The sequence below is a fragment of the Neltuma alba genome, unplaced genomic scaffold (genome assembly GCF_004799145.2).
Source record: "Neltuma alba isolate B1F8T4 unplaced genomic scaffold, ASM479914v2 tig00010885_pilon, whole genome shotgun sequence".
Lineage (NCBI taxonomy): Eukaryota > Viridiplantae > Streptophyta > Magnoliopsida > Fabales > Fabaceae > Neltuma > Neltuma alba.
Window position 1 is genome coordinate 588302 of NW_021635673.1, and position 19706 is coordinate 608007.

The window sequence follows — 19706 nt, forward strand, 5'->3', positions numbered from 1 at the left end:
AATATTTATTATTATCAACCCATCACAATGCACATAGATGGATATTTACAAAAAGTTAGGATAAATGTTAGGTAAGAATCTCCTTTTTGTCTCTAAATGAAATGAGAAGGTGTTTCTAAATGAAATAAATAGATTTAGGAGACTTATATTGCATAATTAACTTCTTGTCATTTGATAAAGTTTTCCAAACATGAACAAAATTTTCCCAACATGAGGGTCAGAAACTGAATAGTTGGAAAACATAACATATAGAATGCATTATTATTATGAAGTATAGATCCTCAGATATATGGTAGTATGAGCTAGAACTTCATCAAAGAATGCATTCATAAGATATTACAAAATATCTGCCAGATGCTATTACTGACCTAAATGAGCATTACTAGATCTCATATTCCAATTGAAAATGCTCTAATTAGTATAAATAAAAGTGAAACATGCCTGAAGGATGAGAGATTAATTAGTTCCAATATAGTTATATCGAATAAAAAGGAGTATGAAATTTAGAAGTCATATTAAGAAAGCATGCATTCTAGAAGAGAGCCAAGACATAACTAATTGAAAAAAAAAAAACCTTAGAAGAGGTTCAAGCGCTTGAAAAGTAATGAAGAGATCTCAATAAGTTATGTCACAAGAAGAAAAATAGAACCAAAAAGATAACGTTGTTGACAACATTTTTGATAATAATATCATGTGATTTTAAAAAGGATTTTATATGAAGATAGAAATTTAGCTAAAAGCAAAAGGAAAAGAGAAAAAACACAATGGAAATATAGTTATATTATTTTAATATGTGAAAATTATTGACATGTAGTCCAAATACATCAAATACAAAGTTATTATGTAACATATGAATATTTTTGTAAAAATAAAGAATTTTACAAAGGTCTAGTAATTATGATTAGGCATAGTATTTTGTGGTGGGGATGTAATAATTTTTGCATATATTACTAGTTTGGTAATATATGAAAAATGAAATATGCGTCTATTATATATTGTGATAGCCTATGCATGTGGCTCACTAAATAATGAAGTTTATATTAGAATTCTTGAAAGATTTAAAATGCTAGAAGCAAATACATAGAAGAAAATCATCTAATATTTGAAAGATTATGTTGATTAAGATAATTTGAGTATATATATTTGGCTTAGAAAAAATTGCTTAGAAAATAAATAATTTTATATCTTACTTGACCTGCAGATCAAGTTATTAAATGCATCAATGATTACAAAATGATTGATTTTTGTTATGATAATTTTGTCCGCAAAATATATTTAACTAAATAGACTAGAGTTTCGTATATTTATTCTATAATAATATTTACATATATTGTCAATATTACATGTTATAATTTTGCTGGTGAAGATGAGTTTCTGCAGGTATGCATGTGAATAATGAAATCGAGATTGGATATGTAGTTCTATGAAATTATTACGTGATATCATTTTGTTTAAATTAAATTAATCATGTCGATGCCAGATATATTATGGTGTTTTTCAGAATAATCTTTCTTTGTAGTTTTCTCAATGCAAGTGAAGAATACATTGATAATTCCACATATCCAGAAGATATGTTAGAAGAATACATTTGAATATAATTTGATGACGATGTACTATGCATAGCTTAGCTATCAAAAAAATGCTTGAAAAAGCATTGGACAATTTGAGAAATTAGACACTCTATTATGATAAAATGATAAAGAGTGAACTTGCCAGGGGGAGTAAAAGCGATGTTGTCATTATAGGGAGTAAAGATCGTGTTGTACTCTTTTTTCTTAGCTAATATTTTGTCCCACTGAGTTTTCCTTGCAAAGGTTTTAACGAGGCAGCTCCAATATATATTGTGTACTCTTTTTCCTTTACTAAGTTTTTGTTCCAGTGGGTTTTTCATGGTAAAGTTTTAATAAGCCACAATATTTGTTCTGGATATCTAAGGGGGAAAATATTGTATATATGTGGATGTTCATAACCCCTAACTCTTAGGATTCTTGATCTTTGAATGTCCTAAACCCATAACCCTTCAATGAATGACTTAAGAGGAGTTTTTCATGTTTATTGTCATTATTCCCTTATTTATTTCTTTGTAACCCTTGGCTTAGACTTTAATGGTTGCAGGCTTATAAATAGATGTTATGTACAAGGCATTTGTAACTATATATGTATGAGAAATACTCCTTATTTTCTCTTTCAATTTTTGTTTTGCTATTCTTTCTCTATTCTCTAACTTTCTTATTTTCATAACACTTAATAATTAAACAAAATTTAGATAGAAAAGAATTGTATATAGATAATACACACAAAATGAACTTAATTGAAAACATAATAATAACTTTTGAACGAAATAACAATATATGATTACAAATGGCCTGAAAATATATTGGGTATTTTTATAGGGTCAACTGTTTTAACTTTTTTCTGAAAGAAATGTTTTAACTTTTTGGTAGTTTTTTAATTTTTTTTAAACGTTTTTTTCATCAGACCCATCAGACCTCTAAAAATTACTCTCATTCCGATCTAATTTTGGATTTCACCTCAATAGCAGTTAACTTCAGTTCAACCCAACTTAATCATAAAAATAATCTTCTGATCTAAACTAAGCCGTTGAATCAATTCTAGTTCTTTAATCAATGATCAAGGTAACATATTAAATGTATAATATAAATAATAAGTCAAGGCCAAGTTGGGCAACGGAAATTTGGACTCTATATAAATATATATATTTGTTAGGCATTTATATTCTTACGTTAGAGACAATAATATTCGAAGAACTCACTAATTGTGAGCACTTTTTCTAATAGAATTAACTCAATAAGTCAAGGTCCATTGGCGCCACAACCCACAAGTTAATCGCGTCAGGGATCTACTGCAAAAAATTTTTATTTTAATTATATAAAAAGGTTATGATTTAATATTGATACTTTCCAATTATAGGTACTTAAGCCTTCAAAAAGCCTACAAGAAAATCTTTTCAAGAAAATCAGATTAAAAAAAGCACATATTCTATACATAATTTTAAATAATTTGAAGTCCATGCCTTTATCAAATCTTGCTTAACTATAAATAACATAAAAAATCCAGATAAAAAAAACACATTTCAATGAAAATGAAAAAAAAAAATATAGGTACCTTTTTGATCTATATTAGAAAATTCTCATAATAAATAAATAATTGTAAATGATAAATTAAAAAAGGCCATGTACATGATATAAAAGATTAAATGAGTTGTTATTATTGATGCCATGAGTCCCATCCGCTTGACCCGTGAGAAGTGATTTAGATATGATATAGATTTGTGTTTATTAATGAAATTTTTTTTCCCTAAAAACATAAAAAGAAAACCTTGATTGATAAAGATATTTTTAAAAGAAAAAAACTTAGTCTTCAAGATGTCATGAATAAACTTACAAGATTAATGGCATATTCGAAATCCTGGGAGACACACTTTCTTGATGGGGCCATAACTAATACCATGATAATATACAAAGTATTGAAAACGAAACTAGTGATTAAGTCGGTCCAACAATTGACTTAAGAATAAGTACTCTAGTCATAGTTAGATAGGGATAATCATGGTTAAAATAATATAATTCAATAAAAATATACTACCTTCGGTTCTAATTATACGAGCTAGTTGACTGATTTGAGAAAATTAAAGAAAGAAGTTAGGTTAGTTATTTGGTATAAATAGGTGTTGTCTTTCCTAAAATATCCTTACTAATCAAGTGTATTAGTTAGAACTACTATTATTAGAGGGACTATCTTAGGAAAAACTATATAAATATGCGAGACAAAGTGGGTTAAGGACTTGTATTTAAGACCAAAATAAAAGTCAAACAAGGTTTTATATTAAGGACCGGAAGTAGTAATATATATAACTTTAAAAGAGTAATATTTAAATTAAAGAAATATTAATCAATAAGTAAATAGGACATTCATGTTTTTTCTGTCATGAAATTCCATTCTAATAGAAAATGTCAAAACAGAGTCCCAAAGAAAACTGAAAATCCAAAATAACTACTAGTCTAAATAAGCAATAATATCAATCCTGATCCAGCTTTTGTTCCACACCCAGTCATCTGAGGATGACCCTCTCGATGAAGTCTTAGCAACCCAATCAACATCAAATTTTCTTCTAATAGTGTTCAGGAAATTACAAGGTGGAAACAGAGGGAATTTGTGAAGTTTAGTGAGGGAGAGAGAGAAAATAGAGATTTAGGAAAGAATATCTAGAATCAGGATCTGAAATTCTAGATGAAAAACAGAGAAATTATACTGAATAATACTTCATTTCACCTATAATGCTGCATACGGAAATAACTTATATAGTCTAACAAAGCAATAACTGAAAATAACCACCTCCTAACAACATAACAGTTAAAATAAGACAGGGAACAAAAAATAACTAAACTCAAAGCAATATAAGTTTGCATAAATTAAACTACCCTTACATCAAAGTTAAACCTTATCCAATTGCTTCTTCCTTGAACAAACAAGTAAAAGACACTAGATTCTAACAGCTTCTTTGGGAATTCAAACACAAGAATGATTCTTAATTAATTCTCTTGAGAAGTGAAGGTTCTCAGAGAGAGAGTTTCACACCTCCAATCAGTACTTCATTATCATATTCAAATTGAATATCCTCCAGCTCGTTTTTAATAGTAAAGTTAATTAGGAGCACCAGCGAGGGCAATCCCTTCAACCCTTAGTGCTAAATTAGAATGAATAAGTCTTGCATTTACATCAATTATCCAACCATGGGAGTCTCTAACAATGTAGACTATCATTGCCTTACCACATTTACCACATCTTAATCATAGATGAAACACTCCACTAGTACAAAATACCAGTAAAACTTCTATTTTTGTGTCAATTATACAAGAAATAGAAGTTATATGTTATTTGAATACTTTTGGCTTTTGAACTCCTTAGACCTAATGTCATAATCTTATTTATGGCTTCTATTCAATTTTGAACAAACTCCATAAATACACAAAATAATTTAAATTATCTTTCATTTCATATAATAACATTAGAGCATCTTCTCCTATAATTAAGGTGCAACTGCACTATTACTTTGCTTTTATTTTTATTTAATTAATTCCATCAAGAAATTTTATTTTTTTTAAAAATTCAAATAACTTCGTTTAAATTAGTCTTTTTATTCTTTCTTTTCAAAAAGTGAAAAGTTTTTAACGAGAAATTTGCTTTTAAATAATTTTATACAATGAAAAACTTGATTTATTTTAAATTTAGATTAAAAAATTATTTATTTATATTAGGTACAGTATCTAGTTGGATATGGATGAGATGCTGTGCCTATGTTTTTAACTGGCCTGCGGCGTCTAGTCTATAATATGGCTGCTTTACCTACGGCTTCAAGCTCATGTTGGGCTTGTTGCCTCAGGTATTAAATTTTGGTTCATATAAAATTTAAAAAAAGAAAAAGAAAAAGAAAATTCTCCTTCTCTCCGTATTTTCATCAGCGGGCCCTCTTTCCTCATTCTTGCGGCCGTGCTCCTTTTGCCCCCATTCCTCGAATATTGGTTTTTTTTTTCTTTGCAATGAGAAGTAAGTGAAGATATGAAAAGAGTTCTTGAATCGAAAGTGTTGCAGGTGATTTTATTTTACAAATATATTATGATTATAAATTATTTTCTTACAAGAATTTGATATAATAGATAGTTGAAGATGCATTCTAAATTGATGAGAAGGAATAACCAAAGTTCTATCAATTAGGTCTATTTAAAGGCATGTATTTTAAATTTAAACAATGATAAAATTAATTATATTGATTACTCTTATTTTGTGTATATTCATAGTGCCATAAACATTTAAAAGATGTAAAATGTGAATATCACATGATGGGTATATGAATGAAATCATCTTTAAGAGTATAACTAACTTATTCACAAGGTAATGATATTACATAAAAATCATAATTTAGTTTAAACATTGAGTTGTTTTTAATATCACTCACATTACTTTTTTTTTTTTTTTTACATTTCACAGCATTTTCAAAGTTTAGACCATATTCTGACTTACAAATGAGAGAAATACGCAACATATATTCAGAGTACGCACTTCTTAAATTTAACAAAATTAGAGTAGAAGATATATAATAAGTTGTACATGTTTATTCTCTTATAAAACATACTACTGTTAGATCCATATTTTTGTTAACAATTTATTTGGTTTAGTTGTATAAATATGTTGTGCACTAGTGGTTGTATTTAATATTAGATATAGCAGGTTTACGTGGTTGTATATAATAGTAGGTTCCTAAATGAGATATTAATATTTAATTAAAAATATTTTCTTAAAAAAGAAAAAGCTACCTAAGACTTCCATTATCACTATAATAGAAGGCATAAACCTATGGCTTCTATTATAGTACATAACAGAAGCCATAAACCGGTACCTATGGTTTCAATTGTTGTACATAACCAAGGCCATAAGTGGGGTACCTATGGCTTCTGTTCCAATGAAATAGAAATTGTAGGTGATATCTTCCGCTACTGTTACTCCCACTACGGTACATATATAGTAGCGAAAGTTATTTTTAACAAAAGCTAAAATAAGTATTTTGCACTAGTGCTCTAGAAGATGGGTTAAAATTCAAAATTAAGTTCCCCTCCTCGTTTTAAAATTCAAAATTGAGTTTCCCTCCTCGTTAGCCCGCAAAAATTATCAACCATCTTAGAAGCTTGAGAAAGAACAAAAGCTGGCTCAGGATTGATATTATTAATGAAAGCATTTTTGCTTTTCCATATATACCACAAGATTGTAGCGAAAATTGTCTTCTGCGAGCTATTTAAATTAATGTGACAGAGGAACTCCATAAACCGAGGGAGAAAATCTGTATCGACATATTTATCAACAATGAAATAGATTAAGCTTCCAAACCAAATTGTACGTTTTCATCTAATCACACATCAAAAATAAATGCCAAGTATCTTCAGCACAATTTTTGCAAATAAACACACGTCAGTTATTACACACTTTCTCTCTTGGAGATTGTGAAGAGCATTCATTTGAAGTCTTCTCCACGGGAAATTTAATGTTCCAGATTTCCTTTCAAAGATTCCTATGAACAGAAGAGGAGGAGGTCGCCATAAGATCATATCTTTTTTGCCCTAGCAATATAATAACCCTTCCTAGCTTCATAAACCCCTTTCTTCCCCCTTGTCTAAACCCATCTATCCTCCCTTAATCTTTAGGACACTATAGTATTGTAAATAGCTTCCTTCTCAATATCTGAAACCCAACACTCAATAGGAAATAAATCCCATTCCCTATTTCTCCTAATATCAACAACAGTAAGTTTACTGAAAAAGTCATCAGGGAACATAGAAAGAAGTTTTTCACCTAGTAACTGCTTCAACTGAGAATTGTTCCAAATTATGGTCTTCTTTCCATCTCCAATGCTTATCATCAGGTTGCGTTGCAAAACTTTTTTGACTCTAGGATATTAGACCATAGCCAAAAATCAAAACTTTCTTTTTGTGCATCAAGAAAAGTGTTTTTGGGGAGGTATCTAGCCTTTAAAATTTTCACCCAAAGCTGTTTAAAATTCTCTCTTTCTGCCTCATAAAGAAAATTTATTTGCCATCCCTACGGACTTTTTTTTCTCTCATCTCATCAATAACAATTCAGTGCTTGTTTCTTCGATCTCGCCCAATTCATGGGCAGGCCTACATAATTTGCGGGCATATCAACCATATGAATTTGAAATATATGACCAATATCTTCCTTGAGTACATCAAGTGTATTTGTGGAGAACAACCAATGCTTAGGGTAAAGGTGCATCTAACATATTGATCTTATTTCCTAGTGCTTCCAGCATCTCATTTTTTTTTTTTTTATGATCTATCTAGCACCCTGATCTTTTGTTTTTTTGTTTTTGTATGTCTAGCATCCGAATCTTTAGGCCCTAACCTTATTTTTAGTCATCTAGCACCATTAGGGTGTTTGATGCAACAAAAACAATAATTTTGGGGTGCTTGATGTACCCAAAAAAAAAAACATAAGGATATTGGATGCACTAAAACTATTGGGGCGTTGGATGCATCTTCACCTTTAAAATTAATGAATTGTCCCAAGGCTTAACAATAAATATCCAAAATATTCTTTAGACTCCTACAATTTTCTATACTTACTTGAAGAAAAAAGACCGAGTCATTAGCAAACAAACTATGTGAGATCTCAAGGCCCCTTCTCGACAATAGAACATTCATGTATGAATTATATGCAACCCAACAAAATAAAGTTATTAAAGCACAAATATGATGGAATATTATTCTCTTTAAAATCATAAAACAACATCATTTCAGGGTTAGTAAGAGGAAAAAAAAAAAATTAAGATTAACCTGCCCAAAACTCTTGACCAAATTAGTTGTGAGATTGGTTCATCGATTTACTGATTTGACCGGCATATTTGAATTGGTTGTAGTACCATGATACAAAACAAGACTGTGCTTTAATAAATATTGATTCAATTGCTAATGACAACTTGTATTATGTAGACGTATAGATTTAACCTTTATTATTTATGTGAAAATTTTATTCTTAAATTTATGAACACTTCTATAACCGTCCTTCAAATTGTGAAACCTCAATGTTACTTAGCTCTCCAAGTCTTAATTCACAAAATATTTTGAACATCAAACTAGGAAAAGTAAACTATGCTTTAAAATTTGGACGTTGATTCTTAACTGTGGCCTAGTATATAAACAATATTAGATAGTCACTGTTACAGATTTATAAATATTTGATGCTAAATACTTGAGGGTCATTTTAAAAACTATCAAATAAGGGAAGGTGCTAAATTCTGAAACAATACTTAGCCTTTATTCCCAATAATTGTCAAGTTTTTGTTTCAAATACTTGACAATTTTAGCAAAAAACCATCCAGTATTTTTCCTCGTAAGAATACTCGATGGTTATTCACTACAATGGTCAATCATATATTTGAAATACCTGACAATTTGAGCTACAATTGTCAAATATATATTTAAAATACTTGACAGTTTGATCCAATAACCGTCAAGTATTGTGTTTTAAAATCGCTAATTAGATTCTTTTCACTCAAACTCAGTTTCAAATTTCATGCGCCCTATCTCTTTTGCACACTCTCCCTAAACCTCTCACCACTCTAATCTGCCTTCGCCGCCTGATTTTTAAAACCTTCCAATAAATTTTGTGATTTCTCCTCCATCTTCATCGCATTTTGTAGTCCACAGCTTCTTATCCTTCACTCTTCGTAATGTTGCATCACAGTTGCCTCTGATCTCCAGAGCCTATTGGGAGATCAGTCATTGTCATGTTCACAAAAGAAGCCCTCTAAGCCTATTCCCATAGTGTCATCAAGAAATTAAATATGTCTTGAGGAACATGCAATTGGGGCAAGATTAGAACATGACCACTTCTTGATGATTTCTATCGACTTTAAGCCGGAGGTCTATGGTAGAGTCCTATTTGAGTACGTCACAAATGATGTACTAAAAGAAATTCTGACGCATGATATGGCTAGCACGAATGCCTATAACTTTTATATAATGTATTTCTCAAACCCTTATTAGATACTTAATTACTCGGAACATTTATTATATTGATATGTTTGTTTGGGCAGTTAGGTACCTTTACAAGAATTTCATAGTCCTTGGCGGCCTTGATGCAAAAGTTTAGGTTCATCAATCCCCACACCTTTACCAGCCACAGGCCTGATATGAAGCAAGACTTATTGAGAAATTTGGTGGATATCTTCATTTCAATGGCAGTAAAAAATAGGGATACTTTCTTTTTGGCACCTTACTGCTAAGGGTAAGTATACTAAATTTTTTTAAATTTTTATATTTTATAAAAGTTTCTAATCGTTCTCATTGTCTTTGTTGTGCTTAGGAAACACTGGATACTAATTGTGGTCAATCTCTCAAGCCAAGAATTTGGTATTTTGATTCTTTTAATGGGAATCCGACCAATCGACCATTTATGAAATCACTATTTAATAGGTATCTTGAATATGTTTTATCACATTGAATTTAATTTCTTCTTTCTATCTAATTTTTTACAATCATTAACATTTAATTTCATTGTATTCTAAGACTTCTATGGCTATTATGAACGGATCAAGGCTTAACATGCCCCCAGTCAAAGGCAGCCTATTTGATTCTGTGTTCATATGGAAAAAAAAGTGAAGGTATTCATTTCTATTAACTATTCAACTAAATATAGTTTATTATTATGTCATCATTAATATATTTTCCTTCCCTTTCTTTATAGTGCCCACTGCAGCCAGACTAAAGCTCAAATTGTGAATATTGTGTCATGAAATTCATGAAAGAGATACTCATACACAATGCTAACACAATCTCTACTAAGGTAACATGCATTTATTCAAAGTTCAATTTATACTTATGTTAATTATATCTAACCTTATCAATTTCTTTGTTTTTTGCCCATGGTACTTTGCATATACATATTGCATGCAATATTCATCCAGTCAGATGGAAAAATTATGAAAGAGTTGGCAATAACATTGTATTGTCAGTAGGCACGGAATAGATAGAGAAGAAGACCATATTGATTTTGGTATTTGTATTTTTTTATTATATTTGTCACGGTTTAATGTGTTGTGCTTTTGGTTTTAGTACTCCAACAATTTTATTGTGATTTTTGTAAATGGCCAATTTTGGTTTTGGTTTAATATTTAGCCAATTTTGTTTTGCTTTCTCTTGTCCAATTTTTCTTTTGGTATAGTACATTTTATATGACTTTTGGTTTCTTAAAATATAACATCAATTTTTGTTTCTAAGTTGCTGGTTGGATTAATATATATTTATATATATTGTTGGTTCTATTACTGCCTTTTGTTTTTAAAATACTGAGGGGCTACTAGAAAAGCAGCTACCTAATTTTTTTAAAAAAATGTCTACAATACTTGATGGCTAATAACCATCAAGTATATGTAAACAAAATTTGACATTTACTGATCAAAACCATCGAGTGTTTATAACATATGCTTGACGGTTATTACTAATAACGGTCAAGTAAATGTTTGCAGAGACCACTAATTTGTCCACAATACTTGACGGTCTTTTATTAAAATCATCAAGTATTGTCTCAAATATTTGATAGTTATTAATAATTAAATATTACCTATACAAATATTCGACGGTTTATAACTATAAAGTATGACAAAAAATAACCATCAAGTATTTAAATTTTTGTAGTCGTGAGTAAAGAAAGATATGAGAGTAGTCTTTAAATCACTTTTTTCATTGACTCTCTGAATCACTTGATTATTCTTTTTGCTAAGCACATGTATTTTTCTATTAGAAGCAATCTTGTTTGAGTTACTATCATGCACTAAATATAAGTACTTCTCTTTTTAAAAATTCGAACCTTGATTCATCACATTGTGAGGAATTAACCCCAACCCTCCCTGATCACTTTATTCAATAGTGATTTCCTCATATCTATCATCCAAACCATGTGCGTTAATTTTGGGCTTATATAGGCCCAACCCAAATATAAGTGTCATCTATAAACTTCGGACTGGAGGCAGTACTTCATAACTCACGAGTAACTCGTCCAAATTGACATGTGGCCACTATCCCGCTGTTATAGCATTATAATTTGGAAAAATCTCAAAAAAAGACCCTTGCATGTATGAAATTACAGAATGAGTTTCTGAATTAACATAATTGCTTAAAAAGACTGGGTCTTAAATTGCAATTGTAAAATGATGGCCAAAAGACCAAAAAGCCACTCTGTAACTCAATAACATTCTTGAAGGTAGAGACAAAAAAATTCATGGAGAGCTGAAGAAGAATGAAGGTGTTGACGTTTTAGAGCTTGCAAGTGTGGGAATCAAGTGAGTAATTTTTTTTAACTACACTCTTCTTCTATTCTTCTATCTGAGACTTAACAAAATGATTTTCTTCTTCATTTTAGTGAGTTGTGTTGTGGGTGGGTCGGTGGGTTTGAATTTTATTATATTTTTGGTTTACTGTGCTGTAATAGTATATATCTTGAAGTTGAGAATGGAAAAAGGCGCTTCATCGAAAATCATATGCATTCCATCTCCTTCAAAAATGTCGACTATAGTGAAGTCCAAGACAAGTCATTTAGCCAACGACAAGAATCCCGTAGAAGTCCTCAACAGTACTCGAGATTTAAAGTGCAAATTATATCTCACCTCCTTATAACATTTGGCAAGGTTTTGCCTAAATATGTGATTTTTTTATCAAATAGAAGATTTGTATATTACTTTATAAATGAATATAACTAATGTTGAAGCACTTACTACTCTAGCATCATGTTATCTAATTTACTAGACTTATAATTTTCATATCCAAACTTATTACTTCACTTACTATATTGTAATTTTCATATACAGACTTATTATTTGACAAAATATACTAGTAATTTTCATATCCAGACTTGTTAATTAACATACTACACTTATAATTTTCATATCCAGACTTGTTATTTTATATACTATACTTGTAATTTTCATATCCAGACTTGTTATTCTACTAACTACACTCATAATTTTCATGTCCAGACATGCTATTTGTCATACCTTACTTTCAGACCTTTTTATACATCAAATAGAAGAAATTGGAATCACTGATCGAGTCCTTAGGTTGAGAAAATTCAAGTTGCAGATTTCTTCTTCTCGGGTTACTATTCACTTAGAACCCTAAAATGGGTTGAATTTTGAAAAATCATAATTAATTATAGAAAAATAGTTTTGAGGTGGTTCAAAATTCTATTTGAAACTTTTTCAATTTTCTATAGGAAAAAAATATAAATATGGACTCAACCATTGCCAATTTATACAGTTAATTACATGAATTTTACTGTGCATTTGGTGAGAACAGTGTTTTTCAGTTTCTCTGCCCTAATTTTGAGCAATCATAACTTTTAGCACACATATCTATTTTAGGTGATATGGCACTTGTTTTGAATCTTAGCGTGTGTTTTAGATGCTCGCCAAATTTCATAGGTAGATTCAATTAGTTTTCCTACTTTCATTTTATCACCATTTCGTGACTCATTTAGGGATAAACTATCTCCCTAACTTGCAATAATATTGCATAATTAATTCCTTTCTTGGGTGTTATCATTCTATCAATTCATAAACTATTCCTATATATTATCTCATTCAATCATATATGTAAATTCCATCACACATTAATACATACGATCCACAACATATTTATGAATATATCATTATAAAATATTGCATAACATAATGCAATATATATTTCTTCACTTTTTCTCTTCATTCTTGCATTTCCACTTCTTGGTTTCTTCTCCCATGCTCATTGCACCTATTATGGTTGGTTAAGGGAGGGTGAGATTTGTGAGAATTTCAGTAACAAATATTATCTTTCATGCATGCAAGATAGATACAAGTATATGACATGCTTGGTATCACATACTTTTATACTTTAAAATATCATTCATATGCTCAATATTTCAAACACACATGGCCATGAATTAAACAATAAATAGAGTAACGTTTCATCAATCATATTTTCATTCATTATCAAGCAACTTCAACACACATGCAAGCATACATTAGGGTAAGTTTACTATCTTTAATCCTTAAGCTTTCTTCTTACTCCTTTGCTTACCAACTATCAAGATTGCTTGATCAATCTTGCCATTCCTCTTCCTCAGTGTCTCATGGCCCTGGTTAAACATTGTAAGTCAATTGCCATTCCATTAGGACTAGAGAATCCACTAACTTTCTTAACTTTTAAACTTGTTCCTCTCTCCTCTTTAACCTTCTATTTTACTTTCTTTTCGATTGCCTTTAAAATCATTCTCTTAGTCATTTCCTACTCAATTTTTCATGAGAAATCCAAATATGAGCTCGGATTTAACAAAATCCAACTCCTTCCCCATGAATTCTATTTGGCTGAAAGGTATGCCTTTAGGGTCTAAGAATTCTATGATCAATTCTAATGCTTCCAAACACCCTTTCTTGGTGCTTCCCTACACCATTTCATCATTTAAACACAATGGAAGCATCAAATCAATTTGACTCAAACCCTAACCCCTGTTTTTCATTTTGGTTGAAACATAGGGTTAGGGAGTTGTATTTTCTTCCAAAAATCAATCAAAACCATCAATTCTTAGTCATTTCTATTGCTTACACATTGTTCCAATTTCCTAGCTATCCTTTCCTTTTCTTTTCAAAATCTGGGCAGCATTGCCCTTTAAGAAAAAGCCACCAAACCTTCGTAAAAACCATCTCAAAACAGTCCCAAAAAATTCCAACTCACAAGTTCTAACCAAAGCCAAGTAATTCATAAAGGGAATGGAAGCTTACCTTGGTGGTAGCTTGATCTTTTTTGAGCTTTATCTCATTAGAATTTCCTTTCTCTCTCTTATAATTTAGAAGTCTAAAAATATGAAGAGATGGAGGGGGTATTTATAGTACTCCTTTTAACTCTTGACCTCAGAGTTGCATAAAATTACAACAGGTAAATGGTTAAATCTCAACCCTTCATCTAACTCTTCATTACAAGTGGACAAATCTTAAGCTAAGAGACTTGTGATCCTGCCATGTATCCGTTATCTTCTTGCCTTCCATTTTGATTTTGCCACATAAGCCCATTAGGTATTGTAACATCCTAAGTCTTATTGGGTTTTAATGGCCTCTTTTGGGTTGATTTTGAGGATAGATTAGCAATTTAATCTTGATCTTGGTGTTTGGGTTGGATTTGAGGTTTGTTGGAGGAATAGGTGAACGTACCCCTCTCAGGGTATGTTCGCCGCGGCGCACCGGGAGTTTAAGAGGGAGTGTCTTCTCGGGAAGGTTTGGCCGCGGCGAAGTCTAGGGGACGCCGCGGCGAAGTTGTTCTAGTGAGCGAGGCTTCCCTTCGGGAAGGTTTCGCCGCGGCGAAGGCAGGGGCATGCCGCGGCAAAGTTTTTCTGGGCGAGCGAGAGTTTCCTCTCGGGAATCTTTCGCCACGGCGAAGTCGGGTTTTCAGGTGAGTAATCCCTCTCGGGATTAGTTCGCCGCGGCGAAGATTGGGGTTCGCCGCGGTGAAAGGTCGCGATTCTATATAGTCGCTGGAGGGTTCAATTGTGCGAAAATAAGAAAATCTGAAGGAGGAGAGAGGGGCTCTGCTAGGGTTTTGAATTTCTGGCTTGGAGGAGACATTTCTAAGGATCCATTACCTCAAGTAAGTGATTTTAACCTCTAATCTATCTTCTTGATTGGAATTTGTAAGGAATTATGGTGAAACCTTAGGATTTTCTAGGTTGTGATGGAACTGAGGTTTTTGACCGATTGTTTTGAGTTTAATTGATTGCATTGGGTTAGTTTAAGTATTTAATCGGTGTAGTTTTCCTGGATTTAAAGAATCTTGAGTTTTTGGAGTTAGGGTTTATGGAATTGGATGATTTGGGATTGAGGATGATAATGTAGAGGTTGATTCTGAGTTTTGTGAATTGGGTTATGTTAAGGAGGGTTAAATTGGATGTTTAATCGGTTTAGATTTGTTGTTGGAACCTTAATTGCTCAAATGGGATGTTTGGGTGTAGAATTCCATAGTGGGTCCTTGAGGTTGTGAATTTTAATTGATGTTTGGAAGGAATTAAGGTTTTAATGGATTGGTATGACCTTGGAGTGTTGCCTTGATAGTTTTACCCTTTGAGTTGGGTAGAGTTCGGTGGGAGATAGGAATTTTGTGTCCCCAAGTGTTGTTTTGGCCACATTATTAGTTTGAAAGCTAATATATGATGGTTGTGTGTTTGTGTGCTTGTGTAGACCGGTTGTGAGTCTTGGTGGTGCACGGGGCCACATCGTTGGTTTGTTGTTCCTTGCTCAGGCGAGAGGTAACCACTTTCCAATCCTTAGTACTTGCTTCTGTGGTATTGTGAGTAGATTTATGCTTTGTGCTCTAAGTAGTAATTATGTTCGAACCGTATGTTGTGTATAAAAAGAAAACCGTCTTGTGGGGGTTTCGACTAATGATGAATGAATTTTGGAATTGTGAAAGATATGCCACTGAATGAGGTTAATTGTGAAATGATTATTACTCTTTGATTATGACTTGAGCATGATGCATTAATTGGGAATTGGTGAGAGTTTTGTCTGTTACTACCATGTGGTAAGGCCTCCATTAATGCATGATGGTTGGCTTAGTACGTCCCCCATAGTGAGGGATAGGCCTTTTGGCTCCCTACGTCCCCCAGAGTGAGGGATAGGTCTTTTATGGCTCCTTACGTCCCCTATAGTGAGGGATAGGCCGGCTTCGGCTCCTGAAAATCCCCCAAAGTGAGGGATTTGGTTGTTGGGATTGCATCTTTGCACTTACATGAATTGTTGTGGCTATCTCGTTATTATACTATTTGTGAACTGCCCCACTTGACACCTCACGAGCACCTATTTAGTAGTACCTAGTATTGGAAAGGTTGGTTACTGGACTTTGTCTCACCCCGTGGTTTACAATGTTTTCAGGTGAAGGTTCCGGGCGTGGGCCATCGGGAGGAGACGCAGAGGCTTGAGCTTGGTTAGCTTTAGGCCTCTAGCATTTGTATATGTATGACTAGTATATATTGCCACAGTTAGGACTACTTTTTGATATATTTGATTACCCGGCCTTGTTGTAAACTGGAGAGAATGTATCTCCTTATTTTGGTTGGCCAGAGGCCATTGCTAGTGTTTGATGAACTCGGGATTATATGGTTGAAAACTATTTAGATGGGCTGATTTTGATGTATGTGTTACCCGGGCCGGAGGCTCGGAGGCCTAGTAGATGTAAATGAATGATTTCAGTTGCATGCAACGGTTTAAATGTGAATTCAAAATTATGAAATTTTCCTTCTACTATGGTAGTTCATTTTAACAGCTTTCCTTTTCTACCATAATAGTAGTTTTATGACGAGTTATGATGTTTTTAAGGTTAAGGGTTTTACAAATTGGTATTCAGAGTCGGTTTGTTTCTTTGAAATTGTTTCTTTTCCTAGTGGCAATATACATACTTCATACATACCTTCCCTCTTTGTTTTGTGTTTCCTTCTTTCTTTACTAATGAGGGTTTCCATCCTTAGTTGGGGAGAGGAAGGATGGTACGGACACGTCAAACAGATCCAGCTGGTAATGGACCGCCTCAAGAGAATGAGGCTTTTCTGAGACAAATGAGGGAGATGATGACGGCGGTGGTGGATGAAAGGTTGAGGAAGTTTGAAGAAGACTTCACAAGGAAGCACCAAGAGTCGGTCAATCAAGAGGACCGAGAGAATGAGGTAACTATGGAGGCACGAGGAGTAGGAGAAAGAGGGGTTAGGAGCGGTGATCAAGCTGGAGATTTACCTCAAAGGGAGGAGTATCGAGCAGTTAGCCAGGGAGGAGATACTTCAGAGGGAGTGATTTACCCTCCGCTACTGAATGATATCACCAAGGTATGGAGAGAGGTGCACCGTCATGATCCTCCACAGTTCAAGGGAAGTTTGGAACCATCAGATGCAGAAAAGTGGATTGAGCGGATGGAGACAATCTTTACTGCTGTTCCTTGTCTTTCCCCGCTCAAGGTACAAGTGGCGGTTACTTACCTTGTGGAGCAAGCAAGGCATTGGTGGGATAGTGCAAGACCTTCTGATATATCTCAGCTGGATTGGGATACCTTCAAGCGGATGTTCTATGATCACTTCTTTCCGAAGGAGTTGCGAATGGAAAAGCAACTCCTATTCTACTCCTTGAAGCAGGGCGAGATGCATGAGGACCAGTTTATCACAAGGTTTATAGATTTGGCAAAGTATGTGCCCAGGCAGACGGAAGATCATTCACTCTGGTTAGCTCAACAACTGATGAACCGTGCAAGGCCGGAGTTGAAACAGCAGTTGGCCCTGTTAGAGGTCAAGACCTTTGAGGAGATGTGTGTGAAGCTGCGGGTTGCGGCTAGAAGGACAAGAGAGGTGGTAGAAGCAAGGAGGGCTGAGAATCAAGCTAGAGCGGCCTGTTATCCTGGTCCTATAGGAGGAGTGGGGAAGAGGAGTCAATATAGCTCTGGGAGCTCGAGCAGCTCAGGGAGAAACAGGAACCAAGGGCAGAATCAGAGGGCGAATGCTCAGAGGGGCTTTATGCAGAGGCGCCAGAATCCAAACAATCAGACTGGCGGGGGACAGGGCTCCCGTCGAGATTCTTCAGTGACCACCCCGAGTGTTACTGGACCGTGCCCAGATGCGGGGGTAGGCATGCGGGGCAATGCTGGGAGTGCTTTCGATGCCACCGATGGGGACATATTGCCAGAAACTGTCCAGAGAGTCAGCCGACACCTCAAGCTGGTCGTTCTACTGTTCCAGGACGTGTCTATGCGATGACAAATGAGGAGGCTTCTGTATCTCTGAACTTGATTCTAGGTAACATTCTACTTGAGGGACATCTTATTTCTGCTTTATTTGACTCGGGTGCTACGCACTCCTTTATTTCTATGGACTGTGCTCAGAAGTTGAGCTTGCCTGTGGTTGAGCTACCTTATGACTTAAGAGTGTCTACTCCTGCTGGAGTCACTGTCGTAACTGGAAGAGCGTGTCTAGAGCTTGCACTTCAGTTTGAGAATCGAGATTCTACAATAGATTTGTTCTGTCTACCTTTGAAAGGTATTGACGTGATTATTGGCATGAACTGGTTGATGGCCAATGGAGCAATCCTTGATTGTAAAAGGAGGTTGGTGACAATCCCGGTAGGTGCCTTATGTGCTGAGATGTCAAGTGATCCAGTTTTGTTGTCAGCTGCTCAAGTAGAGAAGGCGGTGAGGAAAGGGTGCCAGGCCTTCATTGTCTTCTTTTCAATTAGTGAGGATGAGGCAGGAGGAATTGAACAGATAGCTGTGGTGAGGGACTACCCCGAAGTGTTTTGGATGAGGTTGCAGGACTACCTCCAGAGCGAGAAGTGGAGTTCTCCATCGAGTTGGTTCCGGGAACCACCCCAATCTCCAAGGCTCCCTATAGAATGTCTCCTTCAGAATTGGTCGAGTTGAAAAAGCAACTAGAAGAATTGCTAGAAAAGGGACTTATCCGACCAAGTGTGTCACCGTGGGGATCGCCGGTTTTGTTTGTGAGGAAGAAGATGGTAGCTTGAGGCTGTGCATCGACTACCGACAATTGAACAAGGTCACAATCAAGAACAAGTACCCGTTGCCTAGAATTGATGACCTATTGGACCAATTAGTCGGAGCATCAGTTTTCTCTAAAGATTGATCTGAGATCAGGATGCCATCAGTTGAGGGTAACGAGCAGAGGACATTTCAAAAACAGCCTTTGAACTCGTTATGGACATTATGAGTTTTTGGTGATGCCTTTTGGACTGACAAATGCTCCAGCTGTCTTTATGGACTACATGAATCGGATCTTTCGACCTTATTTGGACAGATTTGTGTAGTGTTCATCGATGACATCTGATTTATTCTAGAAGTGAGGAAGAACATCGGGAGCATCTTCACATCGCACTACGGATATTGAGGGATCACCAGTTGTATGCTAAGCTGTCAAAGTGCGACTTTGGTTAAAAGAAGTGAAGTTCTTGGGTCATTGTTAGGTGTCAGCTCAGGGAGTTTAGTAGCAGTGGTACTCTACAAGGTGGACGCAGTACTTAAGTGAGAAGTCCCAGATCGGTAACTGAGGTACGGGTTTTGTGGGATTAGCTGGATACTATCGGAGGTTCATCCAAGGCTTTTCTCAGA

At 34.2% G+C, this 19706-nt stretch overlaps 1 protein-coding gene across 1 annotated transcript; it reads left to right on the plus strand.

Moving 5' to 3' along the window:
* Positions 1 to 18341: 18341 nt before the first annotated feature.
* LOC114759717 (uncharacterized) lies at positions 18342 to 19004 on the plus strand. Its single transcript, XM_028948938.1, has one exon. The coding sequence runs from the start codon at positions 18342 to 18344 to the stop codon at positions 19002 to 19004; it is 663 nt and encodes a 220-aa protein (XP_028804771.1).
* The last annotated feature ends 702 nt before the right edge of the window (positions 19005 to 19706 follow it).